Source organism: Vanrija pseudolonga, chromosome 1 (assembly GCF_020906515.1).
Source record: "Vanrija pseudolonga chromosome 1, complete sequence".
Taxonomy (NCBI): domain Eukaryota; kingdom Fungi; phylum Basidiomycota; class Tremellomycetes; order Trichosporonales; family Trichosporonaceae; genus Vanrija; species Vanrija pseudolonga.
The window spans coordinates 3860278-3881455 of NC_085849.1; the positions used below are offsets into that span (position 1 = coordinate 3860278).

At 63.8% G+C, this 21178-nt stretch overlaps 7 protein-coding genes across 8 annotated transcripts; 2 read left to right on the forward strand and 5 right to left on the reverse strand.

Moving 5' to 3' along the window:
• Positions 1-498: 498 nt before the first annotated feature.
• On the reverse strand, positions 499-8124 carry NUP159_1 (Nucleoporin; the record flags this gene model as incomplete). Of its 2 annotated transcripts, XM_062767923.1 has the most annotated exons (7): positions 7982-8124; positions 7803-7941; positions 7644-7767; positions 2307-7608; positions 2035-2263; positions 781-1987; positions 693-711 (listed from the first exon to the last, which is right to left on the reverse strand). In XM_062767923.1, exons 1-7 carry the CDS (start codon positions 8075-8077, stop codon positions 693-695), a joined length of 7116 nt encoding a protein of 2371 aa, XP_062623907.1. In that variant the 5' UTR covers positions 8078-8124. The 2 variants fall into 2 exon arrangements, with proteins under 2 accessions (XP_062623908.1, XP_062623907.1); XM_062767924.1 differs by having other exon boundaries at positions 499-1987.
• A 177-nt stretch (positions 8125-8301) lies between these two features.
• Positions 8302-9373, forward strand: CET1 (mRNA-capping enzyme subunit beta; the record flags this gene model as incomplete). The annotated part of the gene is made up of 3 exons (XM_062767925.1): positions 8302-8716; positions 8755-8804; positions 8840-9373. The coding sequence occupies 3 exons, from the start codon at positions 8302-8304 to the stop codon at positions 9371-9373; spliced, it is 999 nt and encodes a 332-aa protein (XP_062623909.1).
• A 144-nt stretch (positions 9374-9517) lies between these two features.
• Positions 9518-12442, reverse strand: EMC1 (ER membrane protein complex subunit 1; the record flags this gene model as incomplete). Its single annotated transcript, XM_062767926.1, has 2 exons — positions 9518-11479; positions 11513-12442. 2 exons carry the CDS (start codon positions 12440-12442, stop codon positions 9518-9520), a joined length of 2892 nt encoding a protein of 963 aa, XP_062623910.1.
• Positions 12443-12606: 164 nt separating this feature from the next.
• RKI1 (Ribose-5-phosphate isomerase) lies at positions 12607-14014 on the reverse strand. The gene is made up of 5 exons (XM_062767927.1): positions 13861-14014; positions 13424-13523; positions 13290-13386; positions 13122-13254; positions 12607-13086 (listed from the first exon to the last, which is right to left on the reverse strand). Exons 1-5 carry the CDS (start codon positions 13987-13989, stop codon positions 12724-12726), a joined length of 822 nt encoding a protein of 273 aa, XP_062623911.1. The 5' UTR covers positions 13990-14014; the 3' UTR covers positions 12607-12723.
• A 1279-nt stretch (positions 14015-15293) lies between these two features.
• LOC62_01G001435 (uncharacterized protein) lies at positions 15294-18179 on the forward strand (the record flags this gene model as incomplete). The annotated part of the gene is made up of 5 exons (XM_062767928.1): positions 15294-15848; positions 15879-16580; positions 16644-17079; positions 17134-17653; positions 17697-18179. 5 exons carry the CDS (start codon positions 15294-15296, stop codon positions 18112-18114), a joined length of 2631 nt encoding a protein of 876 aa, XP_062623912.1. The 3' UTR covers positions 18115-18179.
• Positions 18180-18342: 163 nt separating this feature from the next.
• TMED9 (Transmembrane emp24 domain-containing protein 9) lies at positions 18343-19464 on the reverse strand. The gene is made up of 5 exons (XM_062767929.1): positions 19392-19464; positions 19267-19342; positions 19034-19116; positions 18791-18978; positions 18343-18705 (listed from the first exon to the last, which is right to left on the reverse strand). The coding sequence occupies exons 1-5, from the start codon at positions 19440-19442 to the stop codon at positions 18462-18464; spliced, it is 642 nt and encodes a 213-aa protein (XP_062623913.1). The 5' UTR covers positions 19443-19464; the 3' UTR covers positions 18343-18461.
• A 580-nt stretch (positions 19465-20044) lies between these two features.
• LOC62_01G001437 (uncharacterized protein) lies at positions 20045-20734 on the reverse strand (the record flags this gene model as incomplete). The annotated part of the gene is made up of 1 exon (XM_062767930.1): positions 20045-20734. The coding sequence occupies one exon, from the start codon at positions 20732-20734 to the stop codon at positions 20045-20047; it is 690 nt and encodes a 229-aa protein (XP_062623914.1).
• Positions 20735-21178: the final 444 nt, after the last annotated feature.

The window sequence follows — 21178 nt, forward strand, 5'->3', positions numbered from 1 at the left end:
CCGTCGAAACAAATCCCCCTGGCACAAAGGCTTAACGTGGAAACAGAACCAAGCTTCATTGCCCCCTTTTTTGCCAGTTTGTAACTTGCTGGGTAGGCTGCAAGCGTGCTAGCTGCTCCTGCTGCTCCTGCTGCTTGCTGCTTTCGGGGCATTGTTGCACTGCATGCACCAGTCCAACAAGGCAACGAGGCGGCACGCGGTGGCCCACATGCTGGACTTGCTACGTCGCATTGTCACCCGCTGCGTCAGTTGTTCGCTACTTGAAACGGCATGGCAGCAGATTTCACAATCTTGACGTAGCCGTCATCATCGGCGTGCGTCGACCAAGCAAGGCATCACGCGCCACGATGAGCCGCGCCTCGCGCCTCCTCTCACCCACCCCCGCACAACCCTCGTCGTGCATTGTTCCGGAATGTGACATTCTCGTCCTTGGCCCCAGCCATTGTTTTTACGTTGCTGGCTTCGCAGTGTGCATGCCAAATCAGGGCATAAAAATACCTTGCAACATTACCCTGACCTTCTCATGTCCTCGCAGTGCCTCCCCCCTTGCCTGCCCCTCCTCGTCTTTTGCCCGCTTTGGGCCAGACCCGAGCCAGGCCATGCAGCTGGCCCAACTGCACCCAACTTCGGCTCTAGCCTCGCCTCCCCCCTCAAATTCAAAATCTCCATTCGACACTCGCTCCAAACTCGCTCTACTTGTTACCAAACCCGCTGAAACTAATGCAAAACACACGTAAGCTCACTTTCTCCGACACAAACTCTCCTTGAATCAAAACTCACCTGAAAAAGCCCGTTGGCTTGCTGGGAGCACTGCCCCCGTTGCTGTTGCTCGCTTCAGTCGTTGGCGGGGTTACAACGGACCCAAATAACGTCCCCTGAGAGGCGGTAGGCGCTGGCGGGAGTGGCGTATGGCCAAGTCTGGCTGCCGCTCCATGGGCTCGCGTAGAGGGCGAATTGCGGCGCGCAGACGGAGCAGACGAGCTAGACAGCGTCCCGGGATCGAGCACCAGTTTGATTCCCGAGAACGAGCCCGCGACAGGTAATGGCGAGCTCGTCGCGACATTATTGGTCGGAGCCGCAGGAGTAGACGGAGCGGGAGCCGGAGAATGCGCAGCACCGCTCGCGGGTGCTTTCGATGAAGCACCAGGGGTAGCCGCAATTGGAGAAGCCACCGCCGCAATCGTGGCTGGGGGTGGCGACGACCTGGCGTACTTTGGCGTTCTGGAAATGGAAGCTCCCAGGTTCTGCTGCTTTGGGCTCTGCTTGAAGCTGCCTGGAACAGGCATGCTATCAACGTGCAGGGGTCCCTTGGCGACAGACGCGTGCGCCACGAGGCTTGAAGGCACGAGACGTGGGCGCTCGTCCTTGCCGGTTTCCAGCTTGGTGACGACCGCAGTCTTGCGTGTAATGCGGAGGCGGCGCGACTGGTCCAAAGCAGCGGCAGCGGCCTTGCGGACATCGGTGGTGGGCTCGACCGACGGTTTCGGGTTGGCCGCCTTGCTCGTCGTTGCCTGGGGCGTTCCGAAGAGACCGCCTGACCGCGGTGCGGGCGATACGGCCGCAGACGCTGGCGAGCGGCTAGCGGAGAAGCTTGACCGCTGGCGGGACGGCGTACCAGGCCCGGGGGTTGACTCGCGAACGCTGCGGCCCAGACCGAGGTCGCTGTATCGGCGCGACAGGTCGTCGATCACCTGGTCGCGGTCACGAACCGCGACGTCAACGTTACGAAGGGTACGCTGAATGCGCTCGAGCGCTGGCTGCTGCGACAATCGGCGGCTGTCGCGGTTATGCTCAGAGCGACGTTTCAGACCAGCGATCCCAGCGTCCAGCTCGTCCAGCCTCGCCTCGGTCATTTGGACCACCTTGCGCAGGCGAAGTTGCGCCGCGGCCTGCTGGGGACTAAGCTCTTTGATCTGCATGGCGCGAGCAAACGACGGGTCCTTGCGAGCCTTGACAAACTTTTCAGCTTGCCCCACCTTCATGTCGGCTAAAAACAACATCAGCACGGCCCCTCCGGCCATCCGCCACACTTACTCTTCAACATGCGCGACTGGAGTTCGGCAAGGGTAATGTCCGATTGGCGGACCTCGTAGCGCACAGACGCAATCTCCTGCGACAGCTCGTCGGTGATGGCAAGGACATCCTCAAGTGCAGAGAACGGAAGCGTCGTTTGCTGCGAGATGGTGGACGAGGATGCCTTGGGGAAGCCAGGGGACTCGAGAGCGGAGTGGTATCCAGCGTTCGATTTGAGTGTCGTCTTGAGCTTTGAGACGTCAGCTTGGACCGTTTGAGATCCAGCCACTTACCGTAGTGAGATCAGTCTGGACGTCGGAAATGATGCGCTCCAGCGTAGCTGCCATGGTCTTGGGGTGGGCGGCCGGTGCGGCCGGGGCCGCAGGTGGGGGAGGGCGCTTCGGAACAGTGAATGTCTGCACAGGCTCGGTGGGAGGAGGAGGGGGGGCGGCTGTGGTGGAAGGGCCAGCGGACAGTGGCGGAGGTCCCTGCGCAAGGCTAATCGTCTTGGGAGTGGACACGGCGGGTGTGGCAATCGCGGGCGCAGCAGCAGGGGGCTTTCCGAGGCCCAAGCCTCCAAACGGACTGGGTGCCGCTGGAGTTGACGGGGTCTTTGCTCCAAACAAGCTACCAGGAGCCGGGGCGGAGGTCGGCGGCGCAGGGGTGCTGCCAAACAGGCCACCGGGGGCCGGGGCCGGGGTCGCGAAAGGCGGGGGCGTGTTGTTTCCAAACAGGCTTCCTGGGGCAGGAGCAGTGGTAGGAGCCGCCGTAGTAAGAGGCTTGTTTCCGAACAGGCTGCCAGGAGCTGGGGCAGGTGTTGTCCCAAACAGGCTGGTAGCAGCTGGCTTGGTGGCCCCGCCAAAACTGAAGCCACCTGCAGGCGGCGCAGGCCCTCCGGCGGCAGGAGCTGTCGCGGGGGCCTTGGCACCGAAGGCACCGAAGCCACCAACAGCTGGGACAGAGGGGGGCTTGGGGGGACCCGTGGCTGCAGCCGCGGGCGTGGCACCAGGGCGAGGAGCCTCGCAGACGGTGCACTGCTCCTTGGCCGAGTCGGGGTTCTTGAGCATACACGTGTCGCAAGTCCACTCGGGCCCGGACGAGGCAGTAGGGGCAGGTGCAGCGGGCTTCTGCTGGCCAAAGCTGAAGCCGCCGGCCTTGGGAACCGCGCCGGCTGGGCTGAAGCCTCCGGCTGCTGGCGCAGAAGTCGAAGACGCTGCCGGCTTGGCACCAAACCCGGCGAACCCACCAGTCGTGGGGACAGCTGGCGGCTTGGGAGGGCCAGCGGCAGGAGGAGTAGCAGCACCCGGGCGAGGTGTCTCGCAGACGGTGCACTGTTCCTTTGCCGAGTCGGGGTTTTTGAGCATACAGGTGTCGCACGTCCACTCGGGGCCAGTCGAGGTCGCTGGGGCGGGTGGGGTGGGCTTCTGACCAAAGCTGAAGCCACCAGCTTTGGGGACGGAGCCCGTGGGAGTGAAGCCTCCAGTAGTTGGCGCCGACGTGGATGACGAGGCGGGTGGCTTGGCTCCGAAACCGGCGAATCCGCCAGTGGTGGGCACGGCAGGTGGCTTGGGAGGACCAGTAGAGGCAGGAGCAGCCGCGCCGGGGCGAGGAGACTCGCAGACCGTGCACTGCTCCTTCGCGGAGTCGGGGTTCTTAAGCATGCAGGTGTCGCAAGTCCACTCCGGGCCCGCCGTCGCGGCAGGAGTAGCAGCAGCCGGGGCCTTGCCGAAGCTGAAGCCACCCGCCGAGGGCACAGCGCCCGTAGGCGTGAACCCTCCAGCGGCCGGGGTCGGCGATGACGACGAGGAGGCAGCAGGTGCCTTGACTCCGAACCCAGCAAAGCCGCCAGTGGTAGGAACAGAAGGGGGCTTGGGAGGGCCAGTAGCGGCGGGAGGTGCAGGAGGAGCAGCGCCTGGACGAGGCGCCTCGCAGACGGTGCACTTTTCCTTGGCAGAGTCGGGGTTCTTGAGCATGCATGTGTCGCAGGTCCATTCGTCTGGCGGTGAGACGACGGGCTGAGTGGTGAACGGCGGCGTGGAGGAGTCCTTCTCCTCTTTGTCGGCATCTCCACCAAAGCTGAACACGGGCTTCTTTTCCTCCTTCTTGTTATTGTTGTTGCCGAACAAGGGCGCCGCAGCAGCCGAGGCGAGTCCGAGACCAACGCCAAACTGGGACTTGGGCGACTGGCTCAGTGCCGACGACTCCTTGTCATTGTCCTCGGGTGAAGGTGGGACCGATGCCGCAGGTGATCCGGAAGGCGTCGAGGTTTCATCCTCGGCAGAGCGCACGGGGAGGGCACTCAGTGGGGACGAGGTCTTCGGCGCGTGCTTGTTGGCAAAGGTCGCCGAGGGGCTGCCGGGCTGGGGCGAGAGGCGAGAGAGTAGCGACGGGGTGCCGCTGCCGGAGGCCTGCTGGTTCGGTGGCGTCTGGGTGGCGGGGGGTCCCATTCTCGACAGGAGCGAAGGAGGAGACGAGCCAGGCTGGGAAGCAAACCAAGTAGGCGACTTGGGGGGCTTTGAGGGGCTAGTTTCTTGATCGTCATCGTCCTCGCCCTCCGAGGCAGTCTCGTCGCCCTCGGGGATGGTGTCCATCTCCGGGGCGTGAACAAAGGATGGTCTGCTGCGAATCGAGTGACCTTCCTCGTGCTCCTCCTCCTCGTCCTCATCTTCCTCCGCGTTCTCATCCTCCTCGTCCTCGAACCCGGCAGCGTCTTCCTCCTCGTCATACTCATCGTCGTATTCCTCGTCATCGTACTCCTCCTCGTCATAGTCGTCATCGTCCTCGTTTTCGTCGACGTCGTCTTCGGGATCGACAATCTCATCGGGGAGGCTGACGGGCGTGGGCGTGACCGTGGGAGTGGAGGTAGCGGGGGCGGGCTCGGTGGGTGCGGGAGTGGGCAAGGCATACCCTTCCGGCATGACTGCCTTCTCAGGCTTGGGAGCTTCAACAGGCGCGTGTTCTGGCGACTTGGAGGGCGCAGGGGCAAACACCGAGTCCTTCTTCGCAGTGGAGCCAAAGGAGAATGGCTTGGCAGGACCGTCACCAAATACCGACTTGGTCTCGCCAGCTGCCGCGAAGCCTGCGAATCCGCCAGCAGGCTTCTTGTCATCGCTGCCTGTCGAAACCTTGGCAGCGAACCCGCCAAAGCCGCCCGAGATGCTGCCAAAGCCCGAGCCAGCCGCCGGAGTGGAAGTGGTAGCCGACTTGGTCTGGCCAAAGCCTGATGACTGGCCAAAGGCAGAGCTACCCAAGGCAGTGGTCTTAACGAACCCAGGCTTGGCGTCCTGGCCCGACGAGCCGCTGCCAATGGCTGATGGCTTGCCGAATGTGCTGCCCGCGGCTGCTGGGGTAGAAGTCGGCGAGGATGAGAAGGCTGATGGGGTAGTTGTACTGCCGGTAAAGGCAGAGGTCTTGGAGGCACTGCCACCGAAGGCACCAAAGCCGCCAGACGTGGCGGATCCGAAAGCGGTGGCGGGTTTGATGAATGACGAGGCTGATGACGGTGCTGCTGGTGGAGGAGCCGGCTTGGCCATGCGAGCTGGTGCCTCATCATCGTCGTCCTCAAGGCCTGGGACGCGCGCCTTGCCAGCGGGGGGCGAGGGGGGTGGTGATTCGAGACCAGGAACGGTCTTACTGGACGAAAGGCCGGCACCCAAGTCTCCGAGGCCAAACGCGTCGCCACCGGCGGCCGCTGGCTTGTTGTCGTCCTTCTTCGCAAAGGGGTTGGTGTTGTTGCCCTGGCCAAAGAGGTTGGTGGGTGGGGCCTTGGTGTCCTTGGGCGCCTCGGCGGGCTTGTCCGCTGCGGGGGCGGGTTTGTCGAATGCGCTGCCGCCGGTACCGCCAAACGAGCTCTTGCCAAAGCCACTGCTGCTGCCAAAGGCGCTGCCGCCGCCGAACGCACTGCCAGCGCCAAACGCGCTAGATCCGAAAGCCGGCTTGGCCTCATCCTTCTTTGGCACGGTGGTGGAGCCTCCAAAGTTGAAGGCAGGCGCAGAAGGCTTGGCTCCAAACGCTGAGTCCTTGGACGCGGCGGCTCCAAAGGCCGAGCCACCAGACGAGGCCCCGAACGCGCTGGTGCCAAAGGCTGAGCCAGTGGACGCCTTGCTGCCAAAGGCAGATTGGGGTGTCGAGGACTGTCCAAAGGCCGAAGGAGTGGAAGACTGACCAAAGGCTGACGGCGAAGACGACTGCCCAAAGGCAGAGGCGCCGAAAGCTGAGGGTGTGGAAGACTGCCCGAACGCTGACGAACCGAAGGCAGGCTTAGCAGCGGGTGTCGTAGATGGGGTGGTGGATTGGCCAAAGCCCGAGGAGCCGAACGCGGGCGCCTTGGGTGCTGCTGCTGGGGTCGTGGACCCGCCGAACGCTGAAGTGCCAAACGCAGGCTTGGCCGGTGTTGATGATGGCGTGGTGGACTGGCCGAATCCTGAGGACTGTCCAAACGCGGGCTTGGGTGCAGCGGCGGGCTGGCCAAATGCCGAGGTAGGGGCGGAGGACTGGCCGAAAGCAGACTTGGCGCCGAAGGCAGAGCCGCCAGCTGGGGCGCCGCCGAACGCAGACTTGCCGAAGCCTCCAAAAGCGGGCTTGGCTGCTTCGACTGTGGCGACGGGGGCAATGGTCGCAGGAGTAGCGGCGGGAGCTGGGGTGGCGGCGGCTCCAGTGACCATGTAGGGGTATGCTCCGGCATCGTCATATCTCACGTCAAAGCTGATGATCTGGCCAGAGTGGCTGTAGACAAGCAGGCGCGGCGCAGGCGGTAAATCAGGCTGCTCTTCACCACCGACCATGCCGCGCTTGATGGCCTTGGTGCTGGTGAGGTCGAGCTCGAGGCCGAGGGCGGAGGTCCCTTCCCCAGCGGCAGGCAAGCTTCCGCGGGCCGTCCCCTCCAACACGACAATCTCCCACTCTGGCGTGGATGTCTTGTCGGCTGGCGGCTTGCCGACCATCTGGCCAATCTCGGCGGCAGCAGCCGAGAGGAGGAAGGCAACGTGCTTCGTCTGTCCCCACTGTTGGAGGCCGGCGTAGAGACGGAACGCCGACGCCCGGCTGGGGTAGCCCATGGTGTCGCTCATGTCGAAGAATTTCGTATAGGTAATCTCCTGCTTGTTGCGGTGGATGGTGTAGAGGTCGACCTCGTCAGATCCCTCAGCGGCGTAGCCGGCAAGGAAGAGATCATTTTCGAGCCACTGCAGGAATGCGGGCTGCTCGCCGTTCAGCTCGGGGGGTGCTGGCACCTGGTTCTTGACCTCGCCTTCCGGCGAGTACTGGACGAGCTTGCCATCGGGTGTGCCGAGCACGATCTGCTTGCCCTTTACGGACCACGAGCCGGCTGTGAACGGTCCAGCTAAAGGTTTCGAGACCTGCGCCTTGGCAACGTCGACAAACACCAGCCCCTGTGGCGCGAGTAGTGTGACAAGGTTGGCCTGCTGTTCACTCGGCGCCGCAGGGTTGGGCAGCACGTCGAGGAGGTTGGAGGGGATGCCCGACGTCAGCGTAGCGTACGGAGCTGTATTTCCCGCCGCGAGGTCCTGCAGCTGGAAGAGGAGCACCGCGTCGTTGGCGGTAACGACCACCAGGCGCTGGTCGCCGGTGGCGAGTCTGGGCAGTCAGCACCCATCGGCCCACACACTCACTTGATCCACACGGGGCGGGCGGGGAGAGGTACAGTGGCGACAGGCGTCGAATTCACGTTTGTAGCGTCCTTGACCGCGTCCTCCACGAGCTTGTGAAGCGCCGAGAGCCGGTGCACGCGGAGGTCTGTTGTCAGCGGCGCCATCACAAGACCACCTCACCATTGTTGCCGCCGACAATGAGCAAGTCGGCACTGTTCGCAACCGCGAGCATCGAGCTGTGCGCCGGGAGGCCGTCGAGGCCCACTGGGTCCGACACACGCACATACACCTCGTGGTTGGTCTTGACGAGCTTGAGCCACTGCAGGTCAGTAGGGCACACCAGTCTGCCAGGAACCCACGTCAATGTCCACCTCGTCGCCTTCGAGCAGGCGCGTCGAGGGGCCTGCAGAGGCGTCACCCATGGCCAGCGCGCCGAACGCGTTGGAGCTAGCCATGGCGGTGGTTGTGGAATGAGTTGAAAGAAAGCGAGAGTGACAGCAATGAGCGAGTTGCGACAACACTTGACGACATTGTTGAGCCGCGAGCAACATTTCGGTGTGTGGGGATTTGCTCCCGCTCGTTCGTCACTCACTCGGCTTCTCAATTGTTGTTCCTCGACACCTCCTTCCTCGAGCTTGTCCCTTCCTCTCTCCATTCTCCATTGCTATCGCACACATACATGCCCTACGTCCCCCTGCACGAGAGGATACCCCCGCAGCAGCAGTCGATCCGGTACGCGTCCCCCGACCTTGATCCGCGCGCGCACTTGTCCACCGACTCGCCGGCAATGAGCGACAACGAGGCCGGCCCGAGCCGCAAGCGGCGGCGCGATGAGAACGGCGGCGGCGGCGCACCAGCACAGCAGCAGCAGCATCAGCCCCCGCAGGGATACTCTCCCAGACCGCCAGCTGCTATCCCGCCGTCCATCTTTGGCATCGCCCCGCGCAACGAGTTCACAAAGGTCGTCGGCGAGTTCATCATGGCCAACTGCCGCGGGCGCGAGAACGTCGAAGTCGAGATCAAGCTCGGGTGGCTGTATGCCCCTGGGGAGGGGCAGCCGCGGCGTATAAGGATGCCGGCGCTCACCGAAGCCAGTGAGCTGCGATGCGGACGACGATAGCTGACGCCACAGTCGTGCCCGGAGACTGGCCGATCGGACGGTTCGCATCAACAATGGACAAGGTTGGTTGTGCGTCTCCGCTGCGCGCTGACGGCAGAAACAACACTTCGCACTCAACACGCTGCTGAATCAGACGGTCGAGGGTTCGGCGCAGACGCCGACACCGCTCAAGTTCTTCCGCGCGCCCCAGGTAGACAGCTTCCACTCGGCGCCGGGGGGCAAGGTGCGCGTCTCGCGCGACCCAAACGGGCAGGTGATCCCAGACGGCGTGGTGAAGAAGGCGAACATTGCCCACATGAACGTCTACTCGCCGCGCGAGGCGTTCGACTGGCGCGTAAGCTGCAACACTGAAACGCCGGCCGAGCTGCCCAACACGCCCGCGCAGAACAGCCGACAAAAGGACCGCGCATGCTACCGCCACCAGCTGTGCCAGGTCGACTTGACCGTCGTCACCGCGAGAGAGGGCAACAGCGATAGGGAACACCGCAGCTACGAGCTCGAAGTCGAGATCCTCGACGTGCCAGGCCTCATTGCCGAGGGGGAGAAGGAGGAGCGCGGAGAGCCAAACCGCTTCGACGAGATCCTCCAGAGTGTGCTCGACACGGTCCGCATGCTGATCCGCAATGTCTAGAGACGCTGCAGATCCAGCACTTGCTGACACGTAAAGTCGAGGCCGAAGATGAGTTTGGCGTCATGTGCAACTAGCAACACACCCTACATGTACCGCATCCCCTCTATCCACTGTATATGCATCAAGATACCATGCCTAGAACAACTAGAACCACTTCATGTTCAGGGCTTTTCGCGAGACTGCAGGCGCGGCAACAACGCAGCCGACCGCAAGGGCGCCGAGGGTAACGAGCAGCTGGAGCTTGTTGAAGCCGTCGCCGAGGATATCGAATGTGCCGCTGGGCTGGACGCTGCGCGAGCAGAAGAGGTCGAGGCCGCCAGCGAACACGAGCCCGGTCGACTCGAGGAGTGTGGGTGCCGTGGTGAGGAACTCGAGGCCGGCAACGGGGTACTTGTGCGAGACGACGAACGAGGCCGGTGCACGCAGGATGGGCTCGTACGGCATGATGCCCTCCTCCTTCTCGGCCGCCGTCGGCTTGCCCTTGGGGCGGCGGGGGTCGAGGATGCTGCGGGGGTACGACGCGACCTGGCCCTGGCTGTTGAGGTAGACGACGTCCTTGGTCGTCACGCCGTACTGCGAAGTCGTAAACGCAAGCGCGGTCGCCTCGGTGTCGAGGATGAAGGACGCCGAGAGCGCCTTGGTCTTGGGCACGGTCGCAAGCGTCGATCGCCCAGCGCTCTGCTCAATGCCGTCCTCGTACAGCTCGACCGAGCCAAGACGCCAGCCACCCAGCGCCTCGCCGGGGCCCTCGAGCCAAGTGTAGACGAGCCAGTTCTCCACCAGCGCAGCGTTCACGTTCTCGCCAACGATGTTGGCCAGCTCGACCTCGTACACTGTCGTGCCAGTCGTCGTGTCAATAACATACACGTGGCCCGTGGCTGTGGCCGGCGTAAGGGTCGTGACGACGGACAGGTGCGGGTTGAGGTACTTGTACAGGACCGACTTGTCGCCGAGGGCACGGCCAAACGACGCAATGCTGCTTGGCGCGACGGGGCTCGACGCCAGGACCTTCTGGTCCTTGAATGAGCGCGTCCACAGCTCGTTGGTGGTGAACACAAAGCCTTCGCCCTGGGCCGCGGGGCTAAAGCCACGGAGAGTGCGGCCGTCGTCAAGGCGGCTGTAGAAGAAGCTACCCGACTGCGACTGGAGCAGGTCGGCCACCTTCTTGCACTTGGGGAAGATGTGGAGCTGGTCCTTGCTGTCGATGACCGCGAGCACGCGGTTCGACGTGCAGCAGTTGATGTAGTTCGTCAAGAACGACTGCTTGGGTGCGCCAGCAAAGATCTCCTTGCCGGCAGGCACACCACGAGCCTCGTCGACATCGCCAGCAACCTCGCCAGTGAAAGCGTCGACGTGGTAGCCAACAGTGGCAGTGTTGCCGTCACGCGTGCGCGCGGCAATAACAGCGACCTGGGGGTTACCCACCTCGCTGAGGTTGCGGGTGAAGTGGACCTGGTGAACTTCGATCTCTGGCCCGTCGGCGGTAAACAAGCCCAGGTTACGCGACCAAAGCACGTTACCATTGGCCGAGTCCAGACCGAACACCTTGCCGCCACGCGTGACGGCAACGAGCAGCTTCTGGAGGCCGAACTGGTCGCGGTGGAGGCGGTCGAGCGAGAGCGGCGGCGTGCGGGTCACCACGTCGGCGGAGGACAGGCGCTGCGCGAAGCGGGCGGCAAAGGCCGGCAGCTTGCGGAGGTCGGAGATCTGGCGCGCGACGCGGCCAACGAACGTCTCGTCCAGAAGGGTCTCGAGGGCTGCGTCGAGCTCCGGCTCGCCGAGGTCAACGAAGCGCACGTCGACGACGTCGGCGAGCGACTCTTCACGGGTCCACGCGACGGAGCCGTCGCTCACAGACTGAACTGCGCCGGACGCTGTCGTGAGGACAATGCTGCCCGAAGCGTCCGCCGCGACGTGCTTGACGGAACCATGCGAAGCCTCGTCGTACGTCAGGACGCGCTGCGACGCCACAGGCTTGTCCTTGGCATCCAGCGAGATGGTCTGAACGACAGTCTCCTTCTTGCCAGGAGCGTAGTAGACGCGCGTGAAGACCGCCTTGTCGCGCGCGCCGCCGTAGACATCGCCGGTGTGGTCCTCAGAGTTGCGCTGGGGTCAGCCCTGCCGACATCTTACACTCACCGATCCCTCAAACGAGCCGACAACTTTGGCCCCGGTGTTCACGTTGACGATCGAAACGGCGCCGTTCTCCTCCTGCGCAAGCACGAAGCCGGGAGTGGGAGAGTCAAGGATGGCTGCGAACCGGCGTCCAGAGCCCTCAGGCAGCGTGTCGCTCGTCTTTCCGAGGCCACCGCTGGCCTTGAGCTCGGCAGAGCGGATACGGCCCGCCTCGAGCCACACGGCAGCGACGGTGCCATCAGAGCGCACAACCAGGCGCGCGCCCGATCCGGCCGCGAGCGAGCTGGGAATCTGGCTCAGGTCGGTCGGCGCGAGCGCCTCGAGGTCGAGCACAATGTGCGATAGGCTCGGCTTGGCGAAGCCCGACGTCTCGGCCAGGACATACACCTTGCCGCCGGAGATGGCGACATTCGTAAAGCGCACCGTGTCGGACGCGGGGAACTCAAAGTCCCACGCGACCGAGCCGTCGTCGTTGATCTTCGTGACGCGCTTGCCGGCCGAGAGCACGACCGTGGCGCCGGAAACGAAGGCTGCGTCAGAGCCGGCGGCGATATCCCGCTCCCACACAGGATTGCCAGTCGCGAGGTCGAAGAGGCGCGCGGCGTTCGAGGAGAGGAGGAGGACCGATCCGTCAGGGCAGACGTGGTAGCTCGCGGCCTTGTCGTCCTTGCCCAGCACCTGGCGCCACGCGACGGCGCCCGTCGAGTCAATGGCAGCGAGGACGTTGGCCTCGGTCACGGCGACCCAGAGCGCGCCCGCCGGGGTGGACACGACGCTCGGCGGTGTGGGCGCGAGGAGCGGAGCGCCCACCTGCGCGCGGTGCCAGTCGACCACGCCGGCCAGGTTGGCCTGCAGCCCCGCGACGGCGCTGAGCAGCGCCAGGGCGGCGAAAAGGAGGAGGAGGAGCGGCGGGGGGGTTGCTCGTTGCCGCATGGTGGGGTGTGAGATGGAGTGTGGTGGATGCCGATATTGGGTCTTGTTGGCTGCATGGGCTGACGATGCTCAGTTGGCGGCTTGGTGAGGCCCCGCAATTGGCGGGCGGGAGCAGAAAGTGGCAGACATCGATGGTGGTGACGTGAGGTTCACGCTCGCTGATACTCTCCTATTTTCCTTCTGCCGCCCCCCCAGGCGTTTACGCTTCCTCATTGCATCTACAAGTTGGCGTACAGGGGCCATTTTATACGATAGATATGTATGCTTGTCCGTCTCTGCGATTAGAGCGACGCGATGGCCGGGACATCAGGCACCGAGGCAATCTTCTCGGTCTTGCCGCCAAGAGCGCGGACAGTGACGCTGCCGTCCTCGTTGCCAAAGTACGCGGCCTTGGCGAGGTCGGTGAAGAGGCCAACCTCGACGACGCCAGTGATAAGCTTGATGCGCACGAGGAGCTCGGCGGGCTTGAGCATCTGGTCCTTGGGGAACACGGCGTCGATGATAAAGTTGCCGTTGTCGCTGACCACGGGGCCGGCCTTGGCCTTGCCCATGCGCAGCGTCGGCGTGCCGCCCTGCTTGGTGAGGGTGGCGAGGACCTGAGCGTAGGCGAAGGGAACGACCTCGATGGGGACGCCCTGCTTCCACTACGCCGTCAGTGTAATCCGATTTCTACACCCACGTTTGTGCCGAGCACCTCCGAGTTCTTGCGGTAGTCGGCGACCATGACCCACGTGTCGGCCATGTCGGCGAGGACCTTCTCGCGGAGCTGGCACGCACCGCCGCCCTTGATCGAGTTGAGGTTGGAGTCAACCCTGTGGGTCAGCACGGCGTCGGCCTGGCCACTCACTCGTCGGCGCCGTCAATGGTCACATCGAGGCGGGTGTACTGGTCGACATCACCGAGAGCGAGGCCGGCCTTGATGATGAGCTCCTTGGACTGGAAGCCTGGGGGGTTAAGGCGGAGTGGAAAACGTACACGCACCAGTGGGGAGGAAGACACGGCCAGCGTTGGCCTTGGGGCCCTGCTGGACGATGCGGTCGACGACGTACGGCACGGTCGATCCCGAGCCGATACCGATGAGCTGGGGGGGAAGGTTAGTCGCGAGTAGAGAAAGTTGCGCGCTCGGGCCGCCTGGATTTTGGGAAGTCGTCTCGAGTCACAAGCAACACATGTCGTCGGCGAGGAAGGTGGCCCACCTTCCTCGAGCGCTGCTCGCTGAATGAGTGACCCACCCACCCGCCCTGCTAGCGCGAGCGATACTTTGCCCGCCCACCCACCCCTATGATCGCTGCGCGATCAAGAAGTCGCCCACCCACCCACCCCTACGCGCTGCGCGCGAGAATCTATGCCACCACCCACCCCTCCTCCCGGCTCCGCCTCCCCTCCTCCGGGCTCCGCCTCCCCCCCCCCCCACCCACCTTGTGCTCGAGGCCGATGTGACGGTCGACTGCGGCGTAGGCGGCCAGACGCTTGGCGGCTTCAACTCCAGAGAGGGACATTTTGCTGGCTGTGGTGTGTGCTAGTCGGAGGACAGAGGCAGCCGTCATGCAACGACGAAGAAGGGGCCGTGTGATTGCTGCTGCTGCTACTCGACTGCTGGGACCATGTAGTCATTGCTGCGCGGCGGAAGGATCCGAAGAGTGGAGGGAGAGGATTATGTAATAGCTGGGCACGTGGTTGAGTAGGTAGTTTAGTTTTGCACCCGCGCCTACCCGCGCGCCTCGTCCATCAGCCCGTCAGTCGGCGTTGGGGCCAAGCGCAGATGCTAGCGAGCGCGCGAGCAGACTTTGGGCCGACGTGTTACATGGTCGTCTGCTCTTGCATGTCGTGTGACACGGCTCGCGTGCCAGCGTTGCAAGTGACCTCGGCCGCCTTGCTGGAAGTCGCGCTGGCAGACAGCGTGGAAGAGGTGCGCCTCGGCGCCTCGGTGGCACTGCATCGCACCGTGCTGCCACCATGTTCTGGCCACCCAAGCACGCACATTACGCACACCCCTCCACCTCCCCAACCCCCACCCCACCCCACCCCAACCCAACCCACCACGGCAGATTCTGACACTCCCGCCCTGAGTGTACCTCGCGGGCCGCGCAGCAATCGACATCGCCTGGCCAAGTCCAAGTCGAGCAAGTGTCCAGCCGCGGCTCGCTGTGACCGCTGCTGCTAGCATGTCTTTATTTTTATGTTGTTCACGATCTGGACCTATCGAGAAAGGGACGGCAGAGAGAGTGGGCGAGTGAGACAGAGAGCATCGACGAGCCCGCGCGGTGAAGTGTGGCCGCCGTGTCGCTGTTTTTGTCAACGGGTCTATTTGTATCGCCTCGTTTTGGCTGGGGGGTGTGGTGCCTAAATCTGCTGTTGGTGCTTGTTGCTCTCTGCGCCTCCCTCTCGTCACCCGCCGCAGCCCGTCGGTTTGCCGCGCCTTTGCGTCCCCCCCCGCGTCGCCTCGCTCATTGTTCGTTGCTTGCTTGCTGCCCATCTCAACGACGGCTATCGCCATCGCATCGCATCGCTCGTCGTTCCTCGCTCAGGACGCAAGACGCACACCAAGCAAGCCAAGGCACACGCGCTGGCCCACCTCTACCGCGACGCCCCCCAACTCACCCGCGCATGACCCGCCGCACGTGAGCCGCCAGGGCCGCCCGCAGCATCTGGCGCCGAGCAACAACCCCCCTCTCCCTCCTCACGCTCATTCCTAGCCGGACCAGCCGCCATGCCTCGACGCCAAGGTAACCCGCCGGCGCCGCCGCCGCACAATCCTACTTCCCCTTCAACACTCTCTTCCAACTCTAGACTGCAGCATCGCCAGGCCCCACAAGTGCACTGGGCGCCGTCACCTACCCCCACTCGCATAATGCCCAATGAGCAGCCTAGACGCCAAGGGACATGGCCCCCAGCGGCAGACCCGCTCATTGACGCGTCGGGCATCGCAGCACCTACCGTAGCCGACACGCACGACCACACCGCCGTCCCCGCCGCCGCCTCCCCAGGCCCCTCCTCGCGCCGCAGCTCCAACGACACGTCACTTCGCAACGATGGCATCGCGCGCCCGCCCTTCCCGTCGCTGAGCACTGGCCCAGCGCGCAAGTGGAGCATCCCTACCGCTCTCGCGCTCGACGTCGACGCCAAGGCTGCACCCTCGCCCTCGAGCCCGGTACAAGGTGATGCCGAGACGTTTGTCACTCACTCGCCCATCACACCAACAACAACCGAGTCAAACGTGCACCGCCGCCGCATGTCTGTCGGCCCCGGTGCCCCGGTCCTCGGCAGACGGCGCAGCTGGCAGACGTTAGTTGATCGCTCCTCGGCTGCTGGCGACGTCCCCACGCACGGTCCCAACGTCTCTCCACCACGCGCCTCGTTTGACGCCCATCGCACCGCGGCAGCAAGTGGTGTTACCGAGCCGCCGGTGGGTCCTTTGGGCTGGCAACCGCCCAAGCCTTCACCCATGGCCGGCGAGTACACGACACCCAGTGACACGCAAACAACACACGAACACGTTCCAAAACAACCTCGCAGGAAACACTGGCCATCGCTCTCCGACACACCTGGCATGATGGGTCCTCCTACCCCCGAACCCCTCCCTCAAGACCCCTACCACCTACTCCCTCTGTCGACCCCACCGACCGGGCGAACGCCTGTGGCATCTCCCAGCGCAGTATCCGACGCTGCAACCGACTACATTGGATTGATGGATGCCAGCAGTGACGACTGTGCTCCCCCACGCGCGAGCACGAGCAGCCCACGAACTTCCACTTCGACGTCGAGCTCGAGATGGGAGCAGCGCGCATACTCGCAGAGCAGCGGGTCGGAGGACGACGAGGATGTCCCTCAGGCTCCTTCCTGGTGGTTCCGGTCACACGACGGCACTTCAAGCTCCAGAGTCACGGCCAGCCTCCTCCCCTCGGCGCCGCGGTTATTGCCGATTGGCACGAGACACTGGGGTTGGCTGCTTGGTCCGTTACATCGCGTGCTCCCGGCCACAGCAACGGAAGCCTCCGCCGCTCCCAAGCGCCGCTCGTCCAAGAGACGGAAAGCGCAGCTTTCCGAGAAGGAAAAGGCCGTCGACGAGCCCTGGTGGTCTCCGGCAAAGAATGTCCGACTATTGCGACACTTTGTGCGAAACGAGCCCTGGGGAGTAGTGAGTCGCCGGTGCAATGTCGCCGATGGATTGCGATCAAGGTCACCGCTAACGTCCGTACAGACCCTCTTCGTGGCCTGCTTCTTGCTCTTCGCACTGCTCCTGACATGTACTCTAAAGTACCTCCTCGACCCCGACAAACGAGCGCTCCCCTTCAGGGAGTACTGCACAGCAAACTATCCCACCCTCTACTCGCTCCAGGACAAGAACCCCTTCTTGACGCCTCTGACGCCGTCCGACGATTTATGGCCGTACCCTGGGCGCCAACAACCACCATACGCCGATGGTCGCGGTTTCAGCATCGACAGCATGGAGCCAACTAGCTTGCTCCTCGGCATCTTTACCTACGATAAGGGTCACGCTCGGCGTGATCTCGTCCGGCAAACGTACATGACCCATGCTCGGTCCCGTCGTCCGGGGACTGAAGGTGTCAGCGTCAAGTTCATCATGGGGCGTCCTCGTCCCGAGCTGAGCGATGCGATCGCACTGGAGCAAGAGGGTGAGTAGTGGGCCCGGGTGGCGAGGACGACTTGGAGGTAGCTGACGAAGCCAGCGCACAATGACATTATCATCCTCGACATTGACGAGAACATGAACTCTGGCAAGACTCACGCCTACTTCACCTGGGCAGCCGAGAACGCCACGGTGCCAGACTACGAGTACCCGACTCATCCTCGGTCCAAGGAGAGCGAAGCCGAGTTTGCATTGCAGGCGGCTGCCGGCGGCTCGACCAAGCCCATCTACCGTGGTGATAAGCGCCCCGACTATGTGCTCAAGGCCGACGACGACGCGTTCCTCATGCTTGGCGAGCTGGAGCGGCATTTGAGAGCGTCTCCACGCCGCAAGGCTTTCTGGGGCTACCTTGTGCGCGACCTGTTCATGGCTGGCGAGTGCTACGGCATGTCGTGGGACCTGGTCCGGTACATTGGCGACACACCGTCTCTGAACAACATGATTGTCGGCAAGGAGGACAAGCTCACATCCAGTTGGATGAGACTGCACCCGCAGGCCAAGGAGATTGTCTGGGTCACGGACCGGTGTGGCATTTACGACCACCCGAAGGCTGGCACTGTGTAGGTGTACCGACGACCAAGAGATTTCCACTGACACCCGTAGCTACTCTCACGGCTTCCTCTTCCCGGACGAGATTGCCCGCATCCGGAACGAGCAGTTGCACGGTATCCCGTCTTCGGTCGTGGGCCAGCGAGGAGGGACGCACTACAAGGCAAGCGCCTATTCGACCGTGTCCGAGTTTGGCACCAAGTACCGCCCGCCTGTGCTCAACCTCGAGCTCAACGAGACGGAGCGGGTCGAGGCGTTGATCGAGGGCAGTACGCTGAGCAAGCTGCGGGACGAACCGGACGCCCGATGGACGACGACTCGCGGTGAAGTCGAGGCTTTGATGGCGCAGAGGCCATCTCACCATGACCGCTTCTTGGACGAGAGCGAGTACGGTGGGACGATCCTGGTTCACTTCCTGAAGAAGGCTGAGTGGTTCAAGGAGGCGGCGGCGGCGTTCCTCGGGGACGCGTAGAGATAGAGGGGAGGGGAGGAAGGGGATTGTATTGTATTGTCGGCATGACACCCGTGTAGGCTGTAGGTCGTGGTCATGTATGCATGGCATGGCGTTGATGCGGTGTGGCGGGGGTGGTGTCCCAAGTCCGAGTTGCTTAACACGCGCCCTGCCTTCAATTCTGTCACGCCCAGCGCATCTCCTCGTCAGCATCCTGCGTCCCAACCACCACCTGCCCCCTCCTCCCCGCGTGTCTCATGCATGCATGTCGTGTGGGTCTGTCTCGCCCAGTGTCTCGATCTGTCTGTCTGCTGTGTCTCCGGCGTCCACTCCGCGCTCTCTCTCTCTCCGCCTACCTGCCTCCCCCCTCAGCGCAGCTTCTTATCGTCAAAGTACACCTTCAAATGGCGCATCTGCCAGAATCCAGCAGCGACGAGCACGCCAATCTGGAGGATACAGTACCAGACCGCGACCGAGTTGACGTTTTCCGACGCGTCGCGGAACGACGCTTCCACTTCGCGCATGTACCGCTGCTCGCGCTGAATGTCCTCTACGCGCTTGTTGAGCTCGTTGAGCTTGCCTGCGAGCGTGTTGGCGTGGTTGCGGTCGGCCCTAGCGCGAGTCAGCCACGCCGAGTCGTGCCCCTCGACGACGGGCCGCGCATGCTCGCCTGCGCGCCCGCTCGCCGCCCACTCACTCCAAGTCGTGCTTGCTCGACCCGACATTGATATCCAAGTACAGCTTGATATGCTCGTTGCTCACCCACCCGCCCGTCATGTTGGTGTGCAGGCAGATGTTGTGGTCTCCCGGGTCGTGCGAGGTGAAGGTAAACTTGCCCTCGTGCGGGCCGCGCGTGTTGACGGCAATGTTGCCAGAGGACAGGTCCTGGGCGTGGGTTAGGACACGACGCGGCGATCACAGAGCAGCACGCCAAACCCACCTCCACATTCACGTGGATGCCCAGCTGCTCGTTGATGACCCACTGCTGCTGGGGCTCGTCCCACAGGAGCGCCTTGTAGTGGCCTGGGGGTGTCAGCAGGGCGCAAGAGCGTTAGATGCGATGGCAGGCGGTGCGGTGCGGGCGGCGACGGTGTCATAGCTGGTAGTAGCAAAGGCGGCACAGCTAACAGCCGACAGAGCACGCGCGCGCCACTGCCATCGCTTCACACCCACCCTCGACAATCGTGTTGGACGGCAGCTCCTCGAGGAAACAGCGCTTCTCATTCGACTCGAAGTAGAAGTGTAGCGCCTGGGTGGTCAGCTCGGCGCGCGGAGCTCGGCGCGCAGGCCAGGCGTACCGTCACGGCCTGCAGCAGCGGCGCAGCGGCAAGTAGGGACGCGAGGCGCATGGTCGTGGAGTGTGTGGGTGAGTGCAAGTACGTCAAGTCGAACTCGAAGTCAGAAGTCATCTTGTGTGACACGCGACACGACGTGGCCTCGTGGCCGTGGCCGGCAAAGCGCTAACGGGAGTAAATCTCTGGCTCTGGTCGCCGAGTGATCGCCGGCCGCCACCACCAACAACACTAGCGCCACATCACCACATGGCAGCGACATACAACATGGCATGTCTGTCTCGTGTACATACTACAAGATTACGAGGTGTGCGGGTGCGAGTATGTGTATATGCGGGATGGTGTGTGGGGTTGGGAGGGGTGGAACAGAGCCCATGGTCTATGGTCTGGTCTGGTCTGGGCTGGGCTGGTGGACTGGCGAGCGAGCGGGCGAGTCCTCGGGGCTGCGGTGCCCGGCGCCGACGGGGGCGCGCGGCGTCGTGCTCCAGCCTGCGGCGATGAAACGCCGAGAAGCGCGGGGCCGGGGGCGCAGCGGCGCTGCGGCGAGGGGGCGAGGGCCATACAGTGGCAGGCAGGCAGGCGGCCAGGGGGTGGCTCCGGAAAGGCCGGAAAAGCGAGAGCGAGGAAAAAACGTGCATCCACCAAAGTCGTCGATGCCGTTAGAACCGCTGCCCGCGATTCCTGCACTTGAGGTTGAGCCTGCACGGCCTGTCTGCGGCGGCCGCCATGTCCTCGACGACGCGCAGCTCCTCGACGTGCTCTGCGAGCTCGTCTGGATGCAGGAGGCGCCGGTGGATTTCGCGCGGGGACGTGTCGCGCGATGCGACACTGCCGAACAAGTACTCGTGCTGCTCGGCCTCGCGCATCCACACGAGGCACGAGCGGTCTATTGTCGCGGACACGGGCGTGGTGGGGCTGGCCATGGGCGACGAGCTCGACGAGGTGGACGAGCCGCTGCTGGGGGTGATGGGCAGCGGGGCGCTGCGGGGCGAGTGGCTGCTGCTGCTGCTGGTCGGCACGCTGCGGGTGGACGCTACGCTGAGGTGCGAGTATGCCTGGGTGCGCGAGACGGGCTGCGACGTGCGTGCCGCTGTCGAGGGGTAGATGGGCGCCGAGGGCTGCAGGGCTGACACGGGCGGTGGGGCTGCGCCGCGGCTGCTGGGCCCCGAGGCCGAGCCGCGGTGGAACGGCCAGCACGGGTCGTGCGGGAGCGCGCTGGCGCTCGAGCTGCTGCTCCGGTTGGTGTGGTACGAGCCTGCGCTGCTCGTGCTGCGGAGGCTGGTGGCGCTGAACCGCCGGTCGAGGTACGGCGTCTGGTCGGTGAGGAAGGGGTGCGAGCTGGGCGGCATTGTGCGGGGGGCGGCGGTGCGTGTTGTTGTTGTTGTTGTTGTTCTGGGCGGTGGTGGCGCCGGGGCGAGGTGGCGGGCCGACATGTTGTCGGGCTGCTGCTGGCTATATGTTGTTGTCGTCGAGCAGGTGAGGAGTGAGTGAGCAATGTCGACTATGCCTTGACCATGATGGTGTCGCCGTCAGTTCCCAGCTTCGCAACGACCCGCCATCCCCTTTTGTAGCAGGGGTGTGGTGTTGAGAGCGAGCGAGCTGCGTGCGTGAGTGCTGCTGGCTCGGCGGTGCCGTCGGTCGTCGTCGTCGTCGTTCGTCGCCGTGCTGGTCTGGGTGCTGACCGTCAGAGGTCAGAGGATAAAGTTAGGCCCGATGGCAGCTGTGCCTTGGTGTGTCGTCGTGTCAGACAAAAGAGTTGGGCGATGCGCCCGAGGCTGGCAGTCGACTGGCCT